Source organism: Xenopus laevis, chromosome 5L, assembly GCF_017654675.1.
Source record: "Xenopus laevis strain J_2021 chromosome 5L, Xenopus_laevis_v10.1, whole genome shotgun sequence".
NCBI lineage: Eukaryota > Metazoa > Chordata > Amphibia > Anura > Pipidae > Xenopus > Xenopus laevis.
The window spans coordinates 82,547,775-82,564,724 of record NC_054379.1 but is presented as its reverse complement, the minus strand read 5'-3'; the positions used below and the strand labels follow the sequence as shown (position 1 = coordinate 82,564,724).

The window sequence follows — 16,950 nt, the reverse complement described above, 5'->3', positions numbered from 1 at the left end:
AAATATATGAATGCTGCTTGAAAAAAAGTAACTCAAGTGGTTTTTCTAGAGACGATAATATTATCAATATTTAGACAAAATGTGAACAAGGTCACACAGCTAGATGGCGGGTTGAAGAAAACAGTGTGCAAATAATGCCTACAAGGTCAACGTATACACTACTACAGCGGTGGATACGGATTACGTAAAATATATGAATGCTGCTTGAAAAAAAGTAACTCAAGTGGTTTTTCTAGAGACGATAATATTATCAATATTTAGACAAAATGTGAACAAGGTCACACAGCTAGATGGCGGGTTGAAGAAAACAGTGTGCAAATAATGCCTACAAGGTCAACGTATACACTACTACAGCGGTGGATACGGATTACGTAAAATATATGAATGCTGCTTGAAAAAAAGTAACTCAAGTGGTTTTTCTAGAGACGATAATATTATCAATATTTAGACAAAATGTGAACAAGCTCACACAGCTAGATGGCGGGTTGAAGAAAACAGTGTGAAAATAATGCCTACAAGGTCAACGTATACACTACTACAGCGGTGGATACGGATTACGTAAAATATATGAATGCTGCTTGAAAAAAAGTAACTCAAGTGGTTTTTCTAGAGACGATAATATTATCAATATTTAGACAAAATGTGAACAAGCTCACACAGCTAGATGGCGGGTTGAAGAAAACAGTGTGCAAATAATGCCTACAAGGTCAACGTATACACTACTACAGCGGTGGATACGGATTACGTAAAATATATGAATGCTGCTTGAAAAAAAGTAACTCAAGTGGTTTTTCTAGAGACGATAATATTATCAATATTTAGACAAAATGTGAACAAGCTCACACAGCTAGATGGCGGGTTGAAGAAAACAGTGTGCAAATAATGCCTACAAGGTCAACGTATACACTACTACAGCGGTGGATACGGATTACGTAAAATATATGAATGCTGCTTGAAAAAAGTAACTCAAGTGGTTTTTCTAGAGACGATAATATTATCAATATTTAGACAAAATGTGAACAAGCTCACACAGCTAGATGGCGGGTTGAAGAAAACAGTGTGCAAATAATGCCTACAAGGTCAACGTATACACTACTACAGCGGTGGATACGGATTACGTAAAATATATGAATGCTGCTTGAAAAAAAGTAACTCAAGTGGTTTTTCTAGAGACGATAATATTATCAATATTTAGACAAAATGTGAACAAGCTCACACAGCTAGATGGCGGGTTGAAGAAAACAGTGTGCAAATAATGCCTACAAGGTCAACGTATACACTACTACAGCGGTGGATACGGATTACGTAAAATATATTATGGCTGCTTGAAAAAAGTCACTCCGGAGTTTTTTCTGGAGACGGTAATATTATGGATATTTAGACAGAATGTGAACAAGGTCACACAGCTAGATGGCGGGTTGAAGAAAACAGTGTGCAAATAATGCCTACAAGGTCAACGTATACACTACTACAGCGGTGGATACGGATTACGTAAAATATATTATGGCTGCTTGAAAAAAGTCACTCCGGTGTTTTTTCTGGAGACGGTAATATTATGGATATTTAGACAGAATGTGAACAAGGTCACACAGCTAGATGGCGGGTTGAAGAAAACAGTGTGCAAATAATGCCTACAAGGTCAACGTATACACTACTACAGCGGTGGATACGGATTACGTAAAATATATTATGGCTGCTTGAAAAAAGTCACACCGGTGTTTTTTCTGGAGACGGTAATATTATGGATATTTAGACAGAATGTGAACAAGGTCACACAGCTAGATGGCGGGTTGAAGAAAACAGTGTGCAAATAATGCCTACAAGGTCAACGTATACACTACTACAGCGGTGGATACGGATTACGTAAAATATATTATGGCTGCTTGAAAAAAGTCACTCCGGTGTTTTTTCTGGAGACGGTAATATTATGGATATTTAGACAGAATGTGAACAAGGTCACACAGCTAGATGGCGGGTTGAAGAAAACAGTGTGCAAATAATGCCTACAAGGTCAACGTATACACTACTACAGCGGTGGATACGGATTACGTAAAATATATGAATGCTGCTTGAAAAAAAGTAACTCAAGTGGTTTTTCTAGAGACGATAATATTATCAATATTTAGACAAAATGTGAACAAGCTCACACAGCTAGATGGCGGGTTGAAGAAAACACTGTGCAAATAATGCCTACAAGGTCAACGTATACACTACTACAGCGGTGGATACGGATTATGTAAAATATATTATGGCTGCTTGAAAAAAGTCACTCCGGTGTTTTTTCGGGAGACGGTAATATTATGGATATTTAGACAGAATGTGAACAAGGTCACACAGCTAGATGGCGGGTTGAAGAAAACAGTGTGCAAATAATGCCTACAAGGTCAACGTATACACTACTACAGCGGTGGATACGGATTACGTAAAATATATGAATGCTGCTTGAAAAAAAGTAACTCAAGTGGTTTTTCTAGAGACGATAATATTATCAATATTTAGACAAAATGTGAACAAGCTCACACAGCTAGATGGCGGGTTGAAGAAAACACTGTGCAAATAATGCCTACAAGGTCAACGTATACACTACTACAGCGGTGGATACGGATTACGTAAAATATATTATGGCTGCTTGAAAAAAGTCACTCCGGTGTTTTTTCTGGAGACGGTAATATTATGGATATTTAGACAGAATGTGAACAAGGTCACACAGCTAGATGGCGGGTTGAAGAAAACAGTGTGCAAATAATGCCTACAGGGCAAATAATGCCTAAAAGGTCAACTTATACACTACTACAGCGGTAGTAAAATAAAAAAAAGTAAAATAAAAAAAAAATGAATATTAAAAAAAAAAATTAAAGTTGATGCTGCTGAACTACTAGGAGCAGCAGATTAGCACACCAGTCCCACTCCCCAACACTGCTAGACTAATAGCACTGGGCTCTTATAGTAGTAGTAGTAGTAGTAGTAAAACAACAAAAAAAAAAATAAAAGCAGTCCTTACAAGGACTACTGTTATTGCAGCAGTCAGCAGATGAGATCAGAAGCAGGACAGCTGCCCACTGCAGCTACATACAGAGCACTGCAGTAGAAGGTAGATTACTAGCCAGCAAAGCTACCTAAGCTTAAATGTCCCTCAAACCCCTGCAGACTTCTGTCCCTCCAATAACAGAGCAGTATCAAAACGATTACTAGCCAGCAAACTTTCAACTGTCCCTGAAATCACTAACAGGCAGCAGCTCTCTCCCTACACTATCTCTTCAGCACACACAGGCAGAGTGAAAAAACGCTGCAGGGCTTCGGTTTTTATAGGGAAGGGGAGTGGTCCAGGGGAGAGCTTCCTGATTGGCTGCCATGTACCTGCTGGTCTGGGGTGAGAGGGCAAAAAAAGCGCCAACAATGGCGAACCCAAAATGGCGAACGTCGCGCGACGTTCGCGAACTTCCGGCGAGCGCGAACACCCGATGTTCGCGCGAACAAGTTCGCCGGCGAACAGTTCGCGACATCTCTATTCCACTGTACTAAGCACAATTCAGCAGGAACAGTCCCCTAAGTTTGCTCATAGTTTGTACAGAGAGATCCCAGAAAACTATGGCAGCATAGGTATTCCTCTGTACTAAGCACAATTCAGCACGAACAGCCCCCTAAAATGTACCATAAAAGGTGGCTCTGATAAACGTGGGTTTGCACCTGTAAGTGGACACAGGTGGGCTTTGTTCAGTTTATTTATGTGTTTTGTGAGGCGGGGTAATTTGAGACATTGCATTTAATGTACCGCTCCCTTTTTGTGCCCGCCCCCCCACTGACCGGTAACCTTTTTCAGTAAAGGTGGCAACCCTAGGGCCTATAGAGTATTAAAACAATACATTGGTGGCTAGGGGTTTAAAAAAATAAAAACACACACATTGGTGTTCATTAGAACTGAACGTGTGGCTTCAGGACTTTAACTTCGGCTCCTTTTGTTACTCCAGGTATTTTCGTGGCTTCAGGACTTCGGCCACTATCAAGGGGGGCCTAGCTATTTAGAAAAGTGCAGCATAGCCGGGCCCCCCTTTAGGCCTGGGCCAGGAGTACCCCCTGTGCCCCCCTGATGGTGGCCCTGCCCCTACCAGAACTGTCTCTCCTGAGGGACCTTTATAAGCGGAGGTGTTTCTTTTGGGCACAAGTAGCTTAGAACCATTAAAGGCATTGTTCACATTTGAATTACATTTTAGTATGATGTAGAGAGTTATTCTGATACAATTTGCATATGATTTTTATTATTTGTGGATTGTTAGTGATTTAGCTTTTTATTCAGTAGCTCTCCAATTAGAAATATCAGCAAGCTGGTTGCTAGGGTACAAATTCCCCTAGCAACCACACATTGATTTAAAGTAAGAGACTGGAATATGAATAGGAGAGGACCTAAATATAGTAATAAAAAGTATATAATGCATTTGTAGCCTTACAGAGCATTTGTTTTTTATATGGGGTCAGTGACCACCATTTGAAAGATCAAAAGAGCCAGAAGAAGGCAAATAATTAAAAACCTATAAAAATAAATAATGAAGGCCAACTGAATAGTTGCTTAAGTGTTATTATTAATATATGTCCAGGGCCAAAATGAAAAAAGTACTTGCATTAGTGTGTTTCAAGGGGGCTGTACTCACACTGTGGCAGGGCCCCTACTGCTGTCAGCAAGCTGCAGAATCAGGTGGGGAGGCGGGACCTATAGTACCTGCACATTTCTTTCCCCTCCCCTGCTTCTGTACTGTTCCTTTTCTCAGCCTGGCTTTCTCCTGCTGCCTGTCAGAATGTGAGTCTGATGATATCACAGAGGGGGCGGAACTTCTCGTTCGTTTCTCTTGCAGCTTCTTCTTGTAGCAGGGGAGGGGAAAGCAACGTGCAGGCACTACGGGTCCCTCCTCCCCACCAGATTCTACAGCTTGCTAATAGTAGCAGCGGCCCTGCCACAGCGAGGAACCCATTTCTGAGTGAACAGGAAATGAAGGCTTGTCCACTAGTGGCAGTTATGGACTACACCGATAGATGGCACAAGAGGCCTTTTGAGTAGATTGGACCTGCATAACCGGAAGTGAAAAGAGATAGGCGGAGGTTTAGCATATGAAAAAGAAGTGAGGTCACGGCTAAGTTCCGAGAGGGTGAATTTGGGGATTTCACCATTTGAGGTGAGAAGGCGGCGGTAGTAGGGTAGACTGTGTGAAGTAAAATATGAATTGCTTGTGGCAGTGGAAGCGATATTGTGCGCAGGGCTGGAGCTGTCATTCAGTAAGGTCGTGTTGTGGAAATGCGCACACAGGGGAGAAGAGTGCTGCCTGTACTGGGATAGGGATAAGCGCGACTATGCCTTTTTCTTCCCACAACGGTGCGCGTGGTTAGTGACTTACGAAAGAGCATCTTATAGAGTGGGACGCAGCTCCTTGGCACAGTAGGCGGGGCTTGTGCGATTATAACCTTGTGTGGAACCTTGACAGCGTGTGTGTATATATAATATATACACACGCTCTCTCTCTCTCTCTTTGACTGGAATGTTCCACTAACATCACTTACACCAATACATAATCACACTAAACTTGCTGAATCAATATTTTGCAATGTCTATGTCAAAATATATATGAGCTGTGTTATTCTGCAACGGGTTTGTTGCACAGTATCTATATTTGAGCTGACAATTCAGCATGGAGTTCTATAGCTGTGCTGACTGCTTTCTGCCCCTTACTCTTCTCCTGTCAGATCATGTGCCATATACTAAGCCAGCATGAGGGTTGGTAAAAAAAATTGTCTTTGTCTTTCTTTGTCCATTTTTCTGTTTTTCAAATGACTGAGGGTACTGGGGAAACTAAGAACATATCTAGCCTCACATCAATCAACATTAAGTAGAAAAAAAATCTATTTGGCTGTTTTGAAAAAAAAATAACTATATAGGATAAAATAGGATTCTACAGCAGAAGTGCTGTAACTTGATACATTTTGGAAAAAAAGTGTTTTCTCCATGACTGAATCCCACCAATAAATGCTCTGTGCAGTTTTTAAGATCACTTTTTTTTTTAAAGTGTTTGATGCTTTAGCTGTTGCGAGCAGGGCCCTCAGTATCCAATTTTTATTCTGTAATCTATGCTTATTAAAGCACAAGTCAAGCAGTATTTATTTTGCACTTGCAAGGGGATATGATTACTCTGTACATAAGAGGGCATTATAGACCCCTAGAGAAGTCTATTTTTTAATAAAGTGGATCACCGTACCAGAGGCCACTCCTTCAGACTAGAGGAAAAGAACTTTCATTTGAAGCAACGTAGGGGGTTCTTCACAGTGAGGACAGTGAGGTTTTGGAATGCACTGCCGGGTATAATATAATATTCAAGGTTATTGTGATACTAAAATTTACAATTAATATAGATATATTTAGTTTATGTGAGTGTATGGAGAGGTCACTTTGAATGTGTGTATGTATATAGTGCCTCTTTCGGTCCAAACACAGCAGTCTGCTACGATATTTTGGACGCTATATGCTGCGGTAATTTTTATATTTTTGTATAAGATGCTATTCATGGTGGATTACCATTGTCTATATATATATATATATATATATATATATATATATATATATATATATATATATATATATCCGATACCAGTACACAATAACACGCCACAATATTACTTTGTGGGATTGTTCGGCATATATACTGCCGCAGATATTTGATTTAAACCCACTATCCTGTGGCATCCTGCTTCCCTGTATCTAACGTATTTTTAATGGTGTTAATCTGGACTTCTCTTTTTCTTAATGTTATTTATTAAAAGTTATGTTTTAAACACATGTTGTGGGGCATACATATGACTTTTTTCGGACTAAGTGGGCTGGGAAGGTGCAAAGCAATAGGTCAATTCTTTTTTTTTTTATTTGGAGGGGTTTGAACTTCGGTCTTTTTTTCAACTCAAATTAACTATGTAACTAGGGGTTACCAATTTGTTAGGCAGCCCACAATGAACAATTTGCTAACCTTAGACACTGGGCCGGCTCCTCCTGTTTGCTGAGCAGCACGTTGGTATTCTTACTTTGCCTTTAATTATATAGATCACTGCTAGAAGATGTTTTCTCGCATATATGGCTAAACATTGCTTTTGTTTTACTTAAGTAGGCTATGACGGGAGTCAGATTTTCTATTGCTGCCTTTAGAAATGCTCAAACCTGTGTCAGACTCTGCCAGGAACCCTACCTGAAGTGCAAAACATGCAGCTGGGCACTGTGCAGACATTTGTCATATTACCATGGACATTGCAGAAACGTGCTCCTTGGTGTCTTCCCTACAAAATCCACTGGGTTTCTAACAGTGTCGTCTGTAAGCTGCTTGATGAGTCCATCTAGGCTTAAAAGTAAGAAGAGTCACAAGAAGAGCAGTAAAGGTTTGTCTGAAGAAGACCAAGAAGAGGAGGAAGAGAGTAATCCAGAAGATGTCAGTGACTATGAAGACGAACCTGAAGATTCGAATGCACGTAAAGACTATAAAGACTTAGAGAAAGCTGTCCAATCATTTCGCTTTGATGTCATTCTTACTACTGGCCTGGACATCTCTCGGAAGTGAGTTGCAAGTTTTTTTTAACAGCCACAGGTTTGCCTTCATGAGTCAATAATTCATTATGCAAACCAATCAGAAGTCCAGTGCAAAGCCTCTGTATAATGAGCTGCTCTTGTGTAAAGATAATTGGTTATTCCGGGGTGAAGCGAGAGGTTTATTTATACGGAGTCTTCTCAGTGGACTGCTCATTTGTTTTACTTTATTCATTTGGACCAGGTAGTCGTGTTTAGTTCTATTTTCACATTTTACCCCAATTAGTGCAATAAATAACATAGTTATTTCTGAATTAAGACAATAGGCAAAAATTATGTTCAGCACAAGCCCCATTTATTCTACTGAATGATTCTGCACTTACTGTTGCAGTCAATGGGAAACAAACGGCCTTGATATCGTGCAATTTCATTGCTGTAGCTGAATAGTCATGATAAAGCACTGAGCACGAGTTACTCCAAGCAAGGCAGTAATTTTGTAGCGCCATCACATACCTATTAAGATTTTAAATTTCAATGTGGGCCAAATTGGACTACACCTCACAGTCTGCCCCAAGTCCTGCCTATTTCCCTCTTTTGCTAAAAAGGGAGGAAGAGGTGTGCAGTCATCCTTGAGGAGAAACTAGTCTGGGTGTGTCCCATCCAATTATATAATAACTAGTAAGATTGCAGGGCTGCTGTATAGTCATAGCATTAATTCATGGCTTTGTTACATTAGATGAAGGTGGGTTTAAAAAAAACAAAAACACAAAGTTACGCTGTGTATATTATATGTCACACGTAAGACTATATTCTGCAGTTGTAGAGTCAGCAAATGCGTACATAATTGCATTATTAAAAAAGAATCTTATTTTATCTTAATTTTAATATGTTTTTCTTCCAAAAGCAAAATTGAAGAAGCCTTTTATAATAGTTTACTGCGTCTGAATGGGGAGAAACTGTGGAAGAAAAGTCGAGCGGTATGTTTCCTTTTTCCTGCTGAGTATTTTATCTTTATCTTTGTTTTTAATTGTTCTTATAAACATGAAGATTTTTTTTAAAACATTTTTCAAAAGTTCCTAGTGTTCACCTACTTTCTTTGGAATCTTATTAACATTACTAATTGTGGGTAGTACCTGGGTCATTTGAGGATAAATGGTGTGTGGGAACACTCAAGGAATGTTTATATGTTACCTTAAGACATGTCCAGCCTCCGATCATTCCCTAACACAGTAATTGGCATGTGAAAGGTATTTCAACAGCAAGCTTGAGGTCTATTGACCTGCACCTCACAAACCTCTTGCACTGCTGGTCACCCTCATGTACCAGACCTTTTGCAGGACTCCACTGAAAAATAAGGGCAATGTGTATTTGACGATGACATGAAAATGCAAAACTACCTGTAAAATGGCACTGTTTGCATATTATTTTTAAATATCTGATATAGTTATGCTCTAAAGCAGTGATTCCCAACCAGTAGCTCATGAGCAACATGTTGCTCTCCAACCCCTTAGATGTTGCTCCCAGTGGCTTCAAAGCAGGAGCTTAATTTTTAATTCAAGGCTTGGAGGCAAGTTTTAGTTGTATAAAAACTAGGTGTACTGCCAAACAGAGCCTCAATGTAGGTTGACAATCCACATACAGGCTACCAAATGGCCAATCACAGCACTTTTTTGGCACCCCAAGAACATTTTTCATGCTACTGTTGCTCCACAACTCCTTTTACTTCTGAATGTTGCTCACGGGTTCAAAAGGCTGGGGATCCCTGCTCTAAAGTGGTGTTGTTTTTTCCCTCTAAGGTAAAAGTTGGAGACACGTTGGACTTAATAGTTGAAGAAGACAAACAAAATGAAACAACTGTCATGAGAATTATTTTTAAAAATGTATTAGAAGAGAAGACGTCAACAGAAAAATACAAGGTGGTACTGAGACGCTGGAAGAACCTGAAGATTCCAAAACAAGATACTGTAACTGCAAAGTAACTCGACTCAAGTGTCAGCCAGAGACTTTTTGGGTATTTAATGCACAGTATATTACAAATCACATATTTGGTTTGTTATGGTAATCTAAAATATATTATTTTGTGCTTTGTAATCTCTGCATAGAGGGAACCAGTGTCAAGCTCCTACTGCATAGAACTTACTGGAAAAACCAAATCATCAAGCTGTGAGCTAGGGCTGCGCCAATATTTTGTCACATTTAACAAGTCAATCCCAACTGAACACTGTTTAAAAACTGGGTAACTTGTGCCTTTACATTTTTACATAAAGTGAAAACATGAAACTTTTTATGCTTGGAGAATATTATTACTAATATTTAACTGGAAACTTGGGCTGCCATATTACAGGAATTACAGAAATACCTATAATGTGGGGCACTTATGCCTCTCAGTGCTTCACATTGGTGGGGCTTGTTGGGGGAGGAGCAGGATTTTGTGGAGGATGAGGGCATGAATTGGTGAGACCTATGCGTGGTTCATTTTAATAATATCTAAGTAACCATTTAGAAAAAAATGTCAGACCTACTTAGTTGGGAGTGGCTACCCCCCTCCAGGGAGGCCAGACAGGAAATAGACAAATAACCAATTCCTTCTGGGGGCATGGGCTCTGCCATCTATGTAGTGTGGGGCCTGTTGGTAATAACCGCATGCGCAATATCAAAGCCAGTTGATCTTATCGTACGGATAAAGAAAAATAAAGTACAACATGATTTTTTAAGGGGTAATTTCAGTCAGCAGCATTTATAAATCGCTTTTTGTGATTAAACCTTTTGACCAGAAGTTTGTAGCACACTATTTTCTACTTTTTTATTGCACAACGGCTGATTTGTTTGAGGGCAGGCTGGTATAAACCATATTCCAGTGCAACTGTCAGCAGAATCAATGGCTGCTGGGGCCTCCAAAACAATTTGTGTGGGCCTCATTAACCTCTAATTATTGAAATATGCAAATCAGTACGAGTCTCTGCGTGTACTCAGTAGGTGCAAGAGCTTAAAGAGTCAAAGTTGCAGGCAGACATCACATATAAATCACTTGCTCTTAAAAGACAGGGCCTCTCTTTTGAGTGGGTTTCACAGTGCAGTGTGTGTCTAGTAAATATGCACCACTTTAAACATGCCAGAAATCCATAAATACTATGGATATTGATTTATCTACCTTGAATGAATGACAGGATTATTTGTCTTTTTTACAACAACTCTGAAAGCTCTTTCTCTCTTTATTAAGCATCTTCTGAAAAGATCAACATACTGGTATGTTATATGTTCATATGGGCAGGTAAGTAGGATTATGAGAGTTCTGTTTTATAGACATCATCTAATAAAAGCCTTATTTGTCCAAGAAGCCCTTGAATGACTTTAGTATTTAATATGGGAGCAATATCTTTTGTGAATAAATTCAGATTACTAATATTTTATATATATATATTTGAGACCTGCAATGATGAGATTTGAGATATATTTCTAGTGAGGATGGTTACATTTTTTCATGTGCTAAAGTTTTTTATTTGGTTAAAGAACATGCTTAGATTGTGATTGCATATTTCCAGAAATACATTCCTGAACTGGCACTACTATTATTAGTAGTATAACTACTCTTGTTTACTGTGTGCTGCTTATGGGGTAATATCAGTGTTGCTCTGTGCAAACCCATTGTATTTTTTGTTGTGCATTCCAGTTTTTGTAATGAAAAATCTAAGGTATAGCACAATACATTGCATCATAATTCAATTGTTTTGTTGTATGGGTGTGTGTGGATATTTAGAAGTCGTTTACTCTGGAGCAGTGCTGTCCAACTTCTGTGGTACCGAGGGACAGAATTTTTCTGGACTACATGGTGGAGGGCCGATAATGGAAGCCAGTGTTGACCACTCCCTGTTTTTAAACCACACCCATGTCACCACAAGATCATGTCCACATTAATTGTGGTAACACATCAACAAAACCAAATGGTTGGTGCTCACTGCAGGGATATCACTTATCACTCATATGTGAAAAGAGTTGTCATATTAAGACATACCCTTATCCCTTTCCCATATGCCTCATCCTCCTCTGTGGATAACACAGCACCCCCAGCACATGATTAAACACCTTTGGGGCCCCTAACAATAATTTTCAGAACTAATACCAGTCTAATGTTCCACAGGCTGAGAATGGCACACACAGGCAGAATAGGGCTGGCAGAGTATGGCACACACAGGGAAGGCAGAACAGAGCAGGAGACAGGGAAACATATCAGGACCACTCTAAGATGTGCTACATACAGTTACACAATGCTGGTGCCCCTTCAGCAGTTTGTATGAGTGTGAACAGGTGAATAATGTGGCCAGTTTTAGTCTGGGATTTAGGTGTGAACAACAGAGGTGTTACAAGTGTGAATAATGCAGGGGGATTACAGGAGTGAATACGGAGGATTACAGTGTGAATCTGAGGTTTAAACAATGCAGGGGCCAGTTAATCTCTGTAGTGATACCTTTGAAAGTTTACACAAGGTAAACAGACACAGCAGGCAGACTTTCATATGGGGGCCACACACAAGGGCGGGTTGCCAGTTGGACAGCCCTGCTCTAGAGTCACTTACTATACATATGTATGGCATTATTAGCCATTCACAGTTCTTTATTTTTACATTACATATATATTATATGCTTGTAGTGTTTTTACAATAACATGTAAACTTTACTTAAGTGAGGTTTAGAGGTAATGTAGCTAGATTTGTGTGTAATTTGTTATGCTTCTACCTGTATAAATGTCTATGGACCTATAGTCAGTGTCTGACTCACCCACAGGGATACCAGGAAAACTCCCGGTGGGCTCAGGTGTCAGTGGGCCCTCATGCTGCTAAACATTTGGCATATTTCATGGCCATTCTTTATTTCTATGAGAACAAAAAGGCTAAATAGATGGAATAATGGATTATAGTATGTAAAGAAAAGAGACTAGGAGAATAGCGGTTGAGTGAGGAGAGGAATAATAATAGTACTGAGAGTGGGCCCCTGGTCTAAGGTTTTTGGGTGGGCCCCAAATCCGACACTGCCTATACTATCGAGCAAATTGTGCAGGCTGACTTGAGTAAGTGTGATCTGTTGGCTAAGGCTAGGGCCAGACCAAGCGAACCTCGGCCTGTGGAGAAACGCAGACCAGGAATCCTCTGCTGCTGCTGTCCTGATAGATGTGCCTGCACCCAGAAGCATTGTCTCGGTGCAGGCAGATGTAGCAAATATTGGCAAAAATATGAGTATACATTTCACAGCTGATATCTGCTGTGTCTGGCTGCACCCAGATGGAGACAGTGCTTCTGGGTGCAGGCACATCGATCAGGACAGCAGCAGCACAGGAGTGGATTCCCAGGCAGAGGTGTGCATGGTCTGGCCCTAGCCTAAAGCTTGCAATATGTGTAAAGATCTGCTTATTTTGGCAGTTTGTCAAACAACATATTTTTATCTGATTTGTGCACACATAAAGAAAGCCACATTGGGTCCAATCTCCATAGGGGTAATTAGTGGCAAACAGCATACACAGACTAATACAACCCTTAGTTAATGGGATTTTCCATCGCTCAAGTTACTGATTTAGGTGATCATTTTGGTCCGTATTCATGAATTACCCCTGTAGGGCTATATTACACATCATGTTTTCTCTGCTGACGTAAATACACCTCCGGAGAAAAGTCCTATCCTGTCCACATTTGTCCCACACGTGAGAGAAATAACTACAATTCTCCTGCAGATGGGGTAGATTTTGGCCACAATATGTCCATCTGCATTCCCTGACCAAAATCTGCCCCATGTGCAGTGACAGGAGGATCGTAAATTAATTTCTGTTACCATAGGTTTAGGCAGGATGGACCTTGTACTGCCAAGAAAAGAAAATCCAATATGTGCCATAGTCCTTATGCATGCCTATCCACACATTTCATTACTTTCACCAATATTGAGCATTTAGCATGTATCTAGAATAATACGTCAGGTAAAATAATCTTTAGTAAAAACAAAAACAAGTTTATTTGATTTATTCCTAATTTGGCAGATAACATGGTGCACCATTAGTTCCTAAAAAATTGCGTACAGTTTATTTTGAAATGTTAGATAACAAAACAAAACAAGACTTCTCAATAGAAATAAAATCAGTGTCCAAATAACAAACATCTAACCTGAGACGAAGAGCATTTTGTACATTAGAGGAGGTCAAACAGCTTATACAACTGTATTTGAACATTTTGCAAATTAAACAGCCAGTAGCCTAGGACATATAAAACAAAGACAATTCAGCAGGAAATGTATTTTAACACTTAACACTCCAGAAGGACAAGCAACAAATTCTTCCATCTTGGGAAATATGCTGTCTCCTCTGGGTGTGAAGCAGTTAATAAGTATGTGCAACATTAAAGGATTACAAAATACATCAGAAGTGACTGCAGTACATTGAAAATAATTAATTTAGACTTATCTCTAGAATAAATGATCTGAATATACATCATTTACATCTGAAGCATCATAGCGCTGTTCTTAAGATACAGTGAGCCGCAAAATAATGACACATTCAATTGTAAAAGGCTTTGCACCAAGAGCTAAAAAGTACATTCCTACACACAGACTCAAAAGGATATACAGTACATTTATGCCAGGGAATGAAGAGGAAATGTATCTGCAATTCCTTGAGGATTACTGACATCAAAATCCTGAAAAATATCGGTACATTAAGGTTATTAACACAAGTGCTCCAGCTAAATTCCTGCAATAGCAAAGTGAGAAATATTACAAATTTTTAAATTTTGGCACATTGCAGTTTAAAAAAAAACATTTTAGTTTGGGGATGAGTCACACACAGAGGGGGGTCATCTTCCTGTCCATACACATTTCTGGATTTACTCTGTGCTGATACTGAGCACTATATTACACAAATAACCTAGAAAAACACTGTCAGCTAAATTTATACAGTACATAACAAAAGGGTTCTAAATCAGCCAGTAATCCTTTATGTACCTGCAATATGTACTTAAAGGGATACTGTCATAGGAAAAACATCAATTAATAGTGCTGTTCAAGCAGACTTCTGATCTGTTTTTCAAAAGGGCAAACAGATTGTTTTATATTTAAAATCTGACATGGGACTAGACATACTGTCAGTTTCCCAGATGCCCCAGTCATGTGACTTATGAGCTGATAAACTTCAGTCCCGCTTTACTGCAGCACTACATGTTGGAGTGATATCACCCCCCACAGATAACTGCTCCCTGGTAGATATAAGAACAGCATTCAATAGTAAAAATCCATGTCCCACTGACTCCTTCAGTTACATTGAGTAGGAGAATTAATAGTCTGCCAGAAAGCAGTTCCAGAGTGCAGCACTTAGGAATTAAATTTGACATGGTAGAATTAATTGGTAAACAGTGTAATTTAGAAATAAAAACTACACCATAAAAATCAGGACAGAAACACCATGATTTGAAGTTGGGGCTCACAGTGTCTACTGCATCACCTGCCTGGACCTACCTCTACATCAGTACGGGGTCAAGGTGCTTACAGAGGGGGCCATGAGTGGAGCGGAGACCCTTCTATGCAGAGAGGCTTGTGCTGATTGGCTGCACCTCTCCGTGAAACACAGCTAGCCATAGGCCTACACTGTACAGCAAGACACATCTCATAAATACTAAATATTCCAGTACAATTTTAAACTAAAAAAAAGGTGCTTGTAATAAGAGATGTGATTTTATACTGTTTTAACAATAATTTTTACAATTATGTAATGGCACATGTTAAAACACTATTTATTTACACATACACACAATGGTACCTAATCTGACTGTATTTTCAGCACGTGTTAGATCTCCAAATACTTTGGGGGATAAATGCAACTAATGGGAAAAGCTCCCCTTAGGCCTATGGCACACAAATATTTTGACCATCATTGTGATCAGGCAGACTACAGTAGCAGTAAAAAATGCCCACAGAGATATACTGTATATGAACTGCGTTGCCTAAAGCAGATGTATTATTGACAGGTGGTCTGCGTTCCATCAGAAGGAAATCAAAGTAAGCAAAGCAAGTTTGCAGCAAAACACACCACTTTGGCTGTTTAAGCTGCAATAAATACTTTTGAGAAGTATATGTATACATTTACAGGTATGGGATCCATTATCTGGAAACCCATTACCCAGAATGCTCCGAATTTCGGAAGGTCATCTCCTACAGATTCCATTTTAATCAAATGAAATTTTTTCAGATGATTACTTTTTTCTCTGTAACAATAAAACAGTACCTTGTACTTGATTCCAATTAAGATATAATTAATCCTTATTGGAAGCAAAACCAATCTATTGAGTTTATTTCATGTCTAAATAATTCTCAGCAGACTTAAAAGGTATACTATCATGGGAAAACGTTTTTTTCAAAAAACAGTTAATAGTGCTGCTCCAGCAGACTTCTGCACTGAAATCCATTTTTCAAAAGAGCAAACAGATTTTTTCATATTTAATTTTGAAATCTGACATGGGGTGCTAGACAAATTGTCAGTTTCCTAGCTGCCCCCAGTCATGTGACTTGTGCGCTGATAAACTTCAGTCACTGCTGTACTGCAAGTTGGAGTGATATTGCCCCCTCCCCCCCAGCAGCCAAACAATAGAACAATGGGAAGGTAACCAGATAGCAGCTCCCTAACACAAGACAACAGCTGGCTGGTAGATCTAAGAACAACACTCTAGTAAAATTCAGGTCCCATTGTGACACATTCAGTTACATTGAGTTGGAGAAACAACAGCCTGTCAGAAAGCGGTTCCAGCCTAAAGTGCTGGCTTTTTCTGAAAGCACATGACCAGGCAAAATGACCTGAGATGGCTGCCTACACACCAATATTACAACTGAAATAAATACACTTGTTGGTTCAGGAATTACATTTTAGAGTTTGTAGAGTGAATTATTTGCAGTGTAAACAGTGTAATTTAGAAATAAAAATGACACCATAAAAATAATGACAGAATCCCTTTAGGGTATGGAGATCCAAATTATGTAAAGATCCCTTATCCAAAAAACCCCAGGTCCCGAGCATTCTGGATAACAGGTCCCATACCTATATATGAACAAATACTATACTCTATAGGACATTTATCTGACTCGACAAAGACTGTCAGAACCGAACACTACACGAGACATCCCACTTCATCTGATCAGAGATTACAAGCAGGATCAAATTTTATAGCGTACGATTTATGTCTTTTTGCAAAGCTAAATAATGTTAAAATAGAAGAAAAAAATGATGTTCTTTGTGTCAGTGCATGCATTGGCTGATGTAACTAGCATGTACCGAAGATATAAACCAAAGAGGGACTTTATTACTTAAAATTGAGGTTGGACAACCCAATGGCACATAGCATTAGGAAAGCATATTTTTCATGAAAAGGTGTTCATTAC

At 39.3% G+C, this 16,950-nt stretch overlaps 1 protein-coding gene across 2 annotated transcripts; it reads left to right on the top strand.

Moving 5' to 3' along the window:
* The first annotated feature begins 4,815 nt into the window (after positions 1 to 4,815).
* mtres1.L (mitochondrial transcription rescue factor 1 L homeolog) lies at positions 4,816 to 9,832 on the top strand. 2 transcript variants are annotated; one of them, XM_018263344.2, is made up of 4 exons: positions 4,816 to 5,165; positions 7,137 to 7,579; positions 8,454 to 8,526; positions 9,346 to 9,832. In XM_018263344.2, exons 2-4 carry the CDS (start codon positions 7,143 to 7,145, stop codon positions 9,526 to 9,528), a joined length of 693 nt encoding a protein of 230 aa, XP_018118833.1. In that variant the 5' UTR covers positions 4,816 to 5,165; positions 7,137 to 7,142; the 3' UTR covers positions 9,529 to 9,832. The 2 variants fall into 2 exon arrangements, with proteins under 2 accessions (XP_018118833.1, XP_018118831.1); XM_018263342.2 differs by having other exon boundaries at positions 4,817 to 5,165; positions 7,140 to 7,579.
* The last annotated feature ends 7,118 nt before the right edge of the window (positions 9,833 to 16,950 follow it).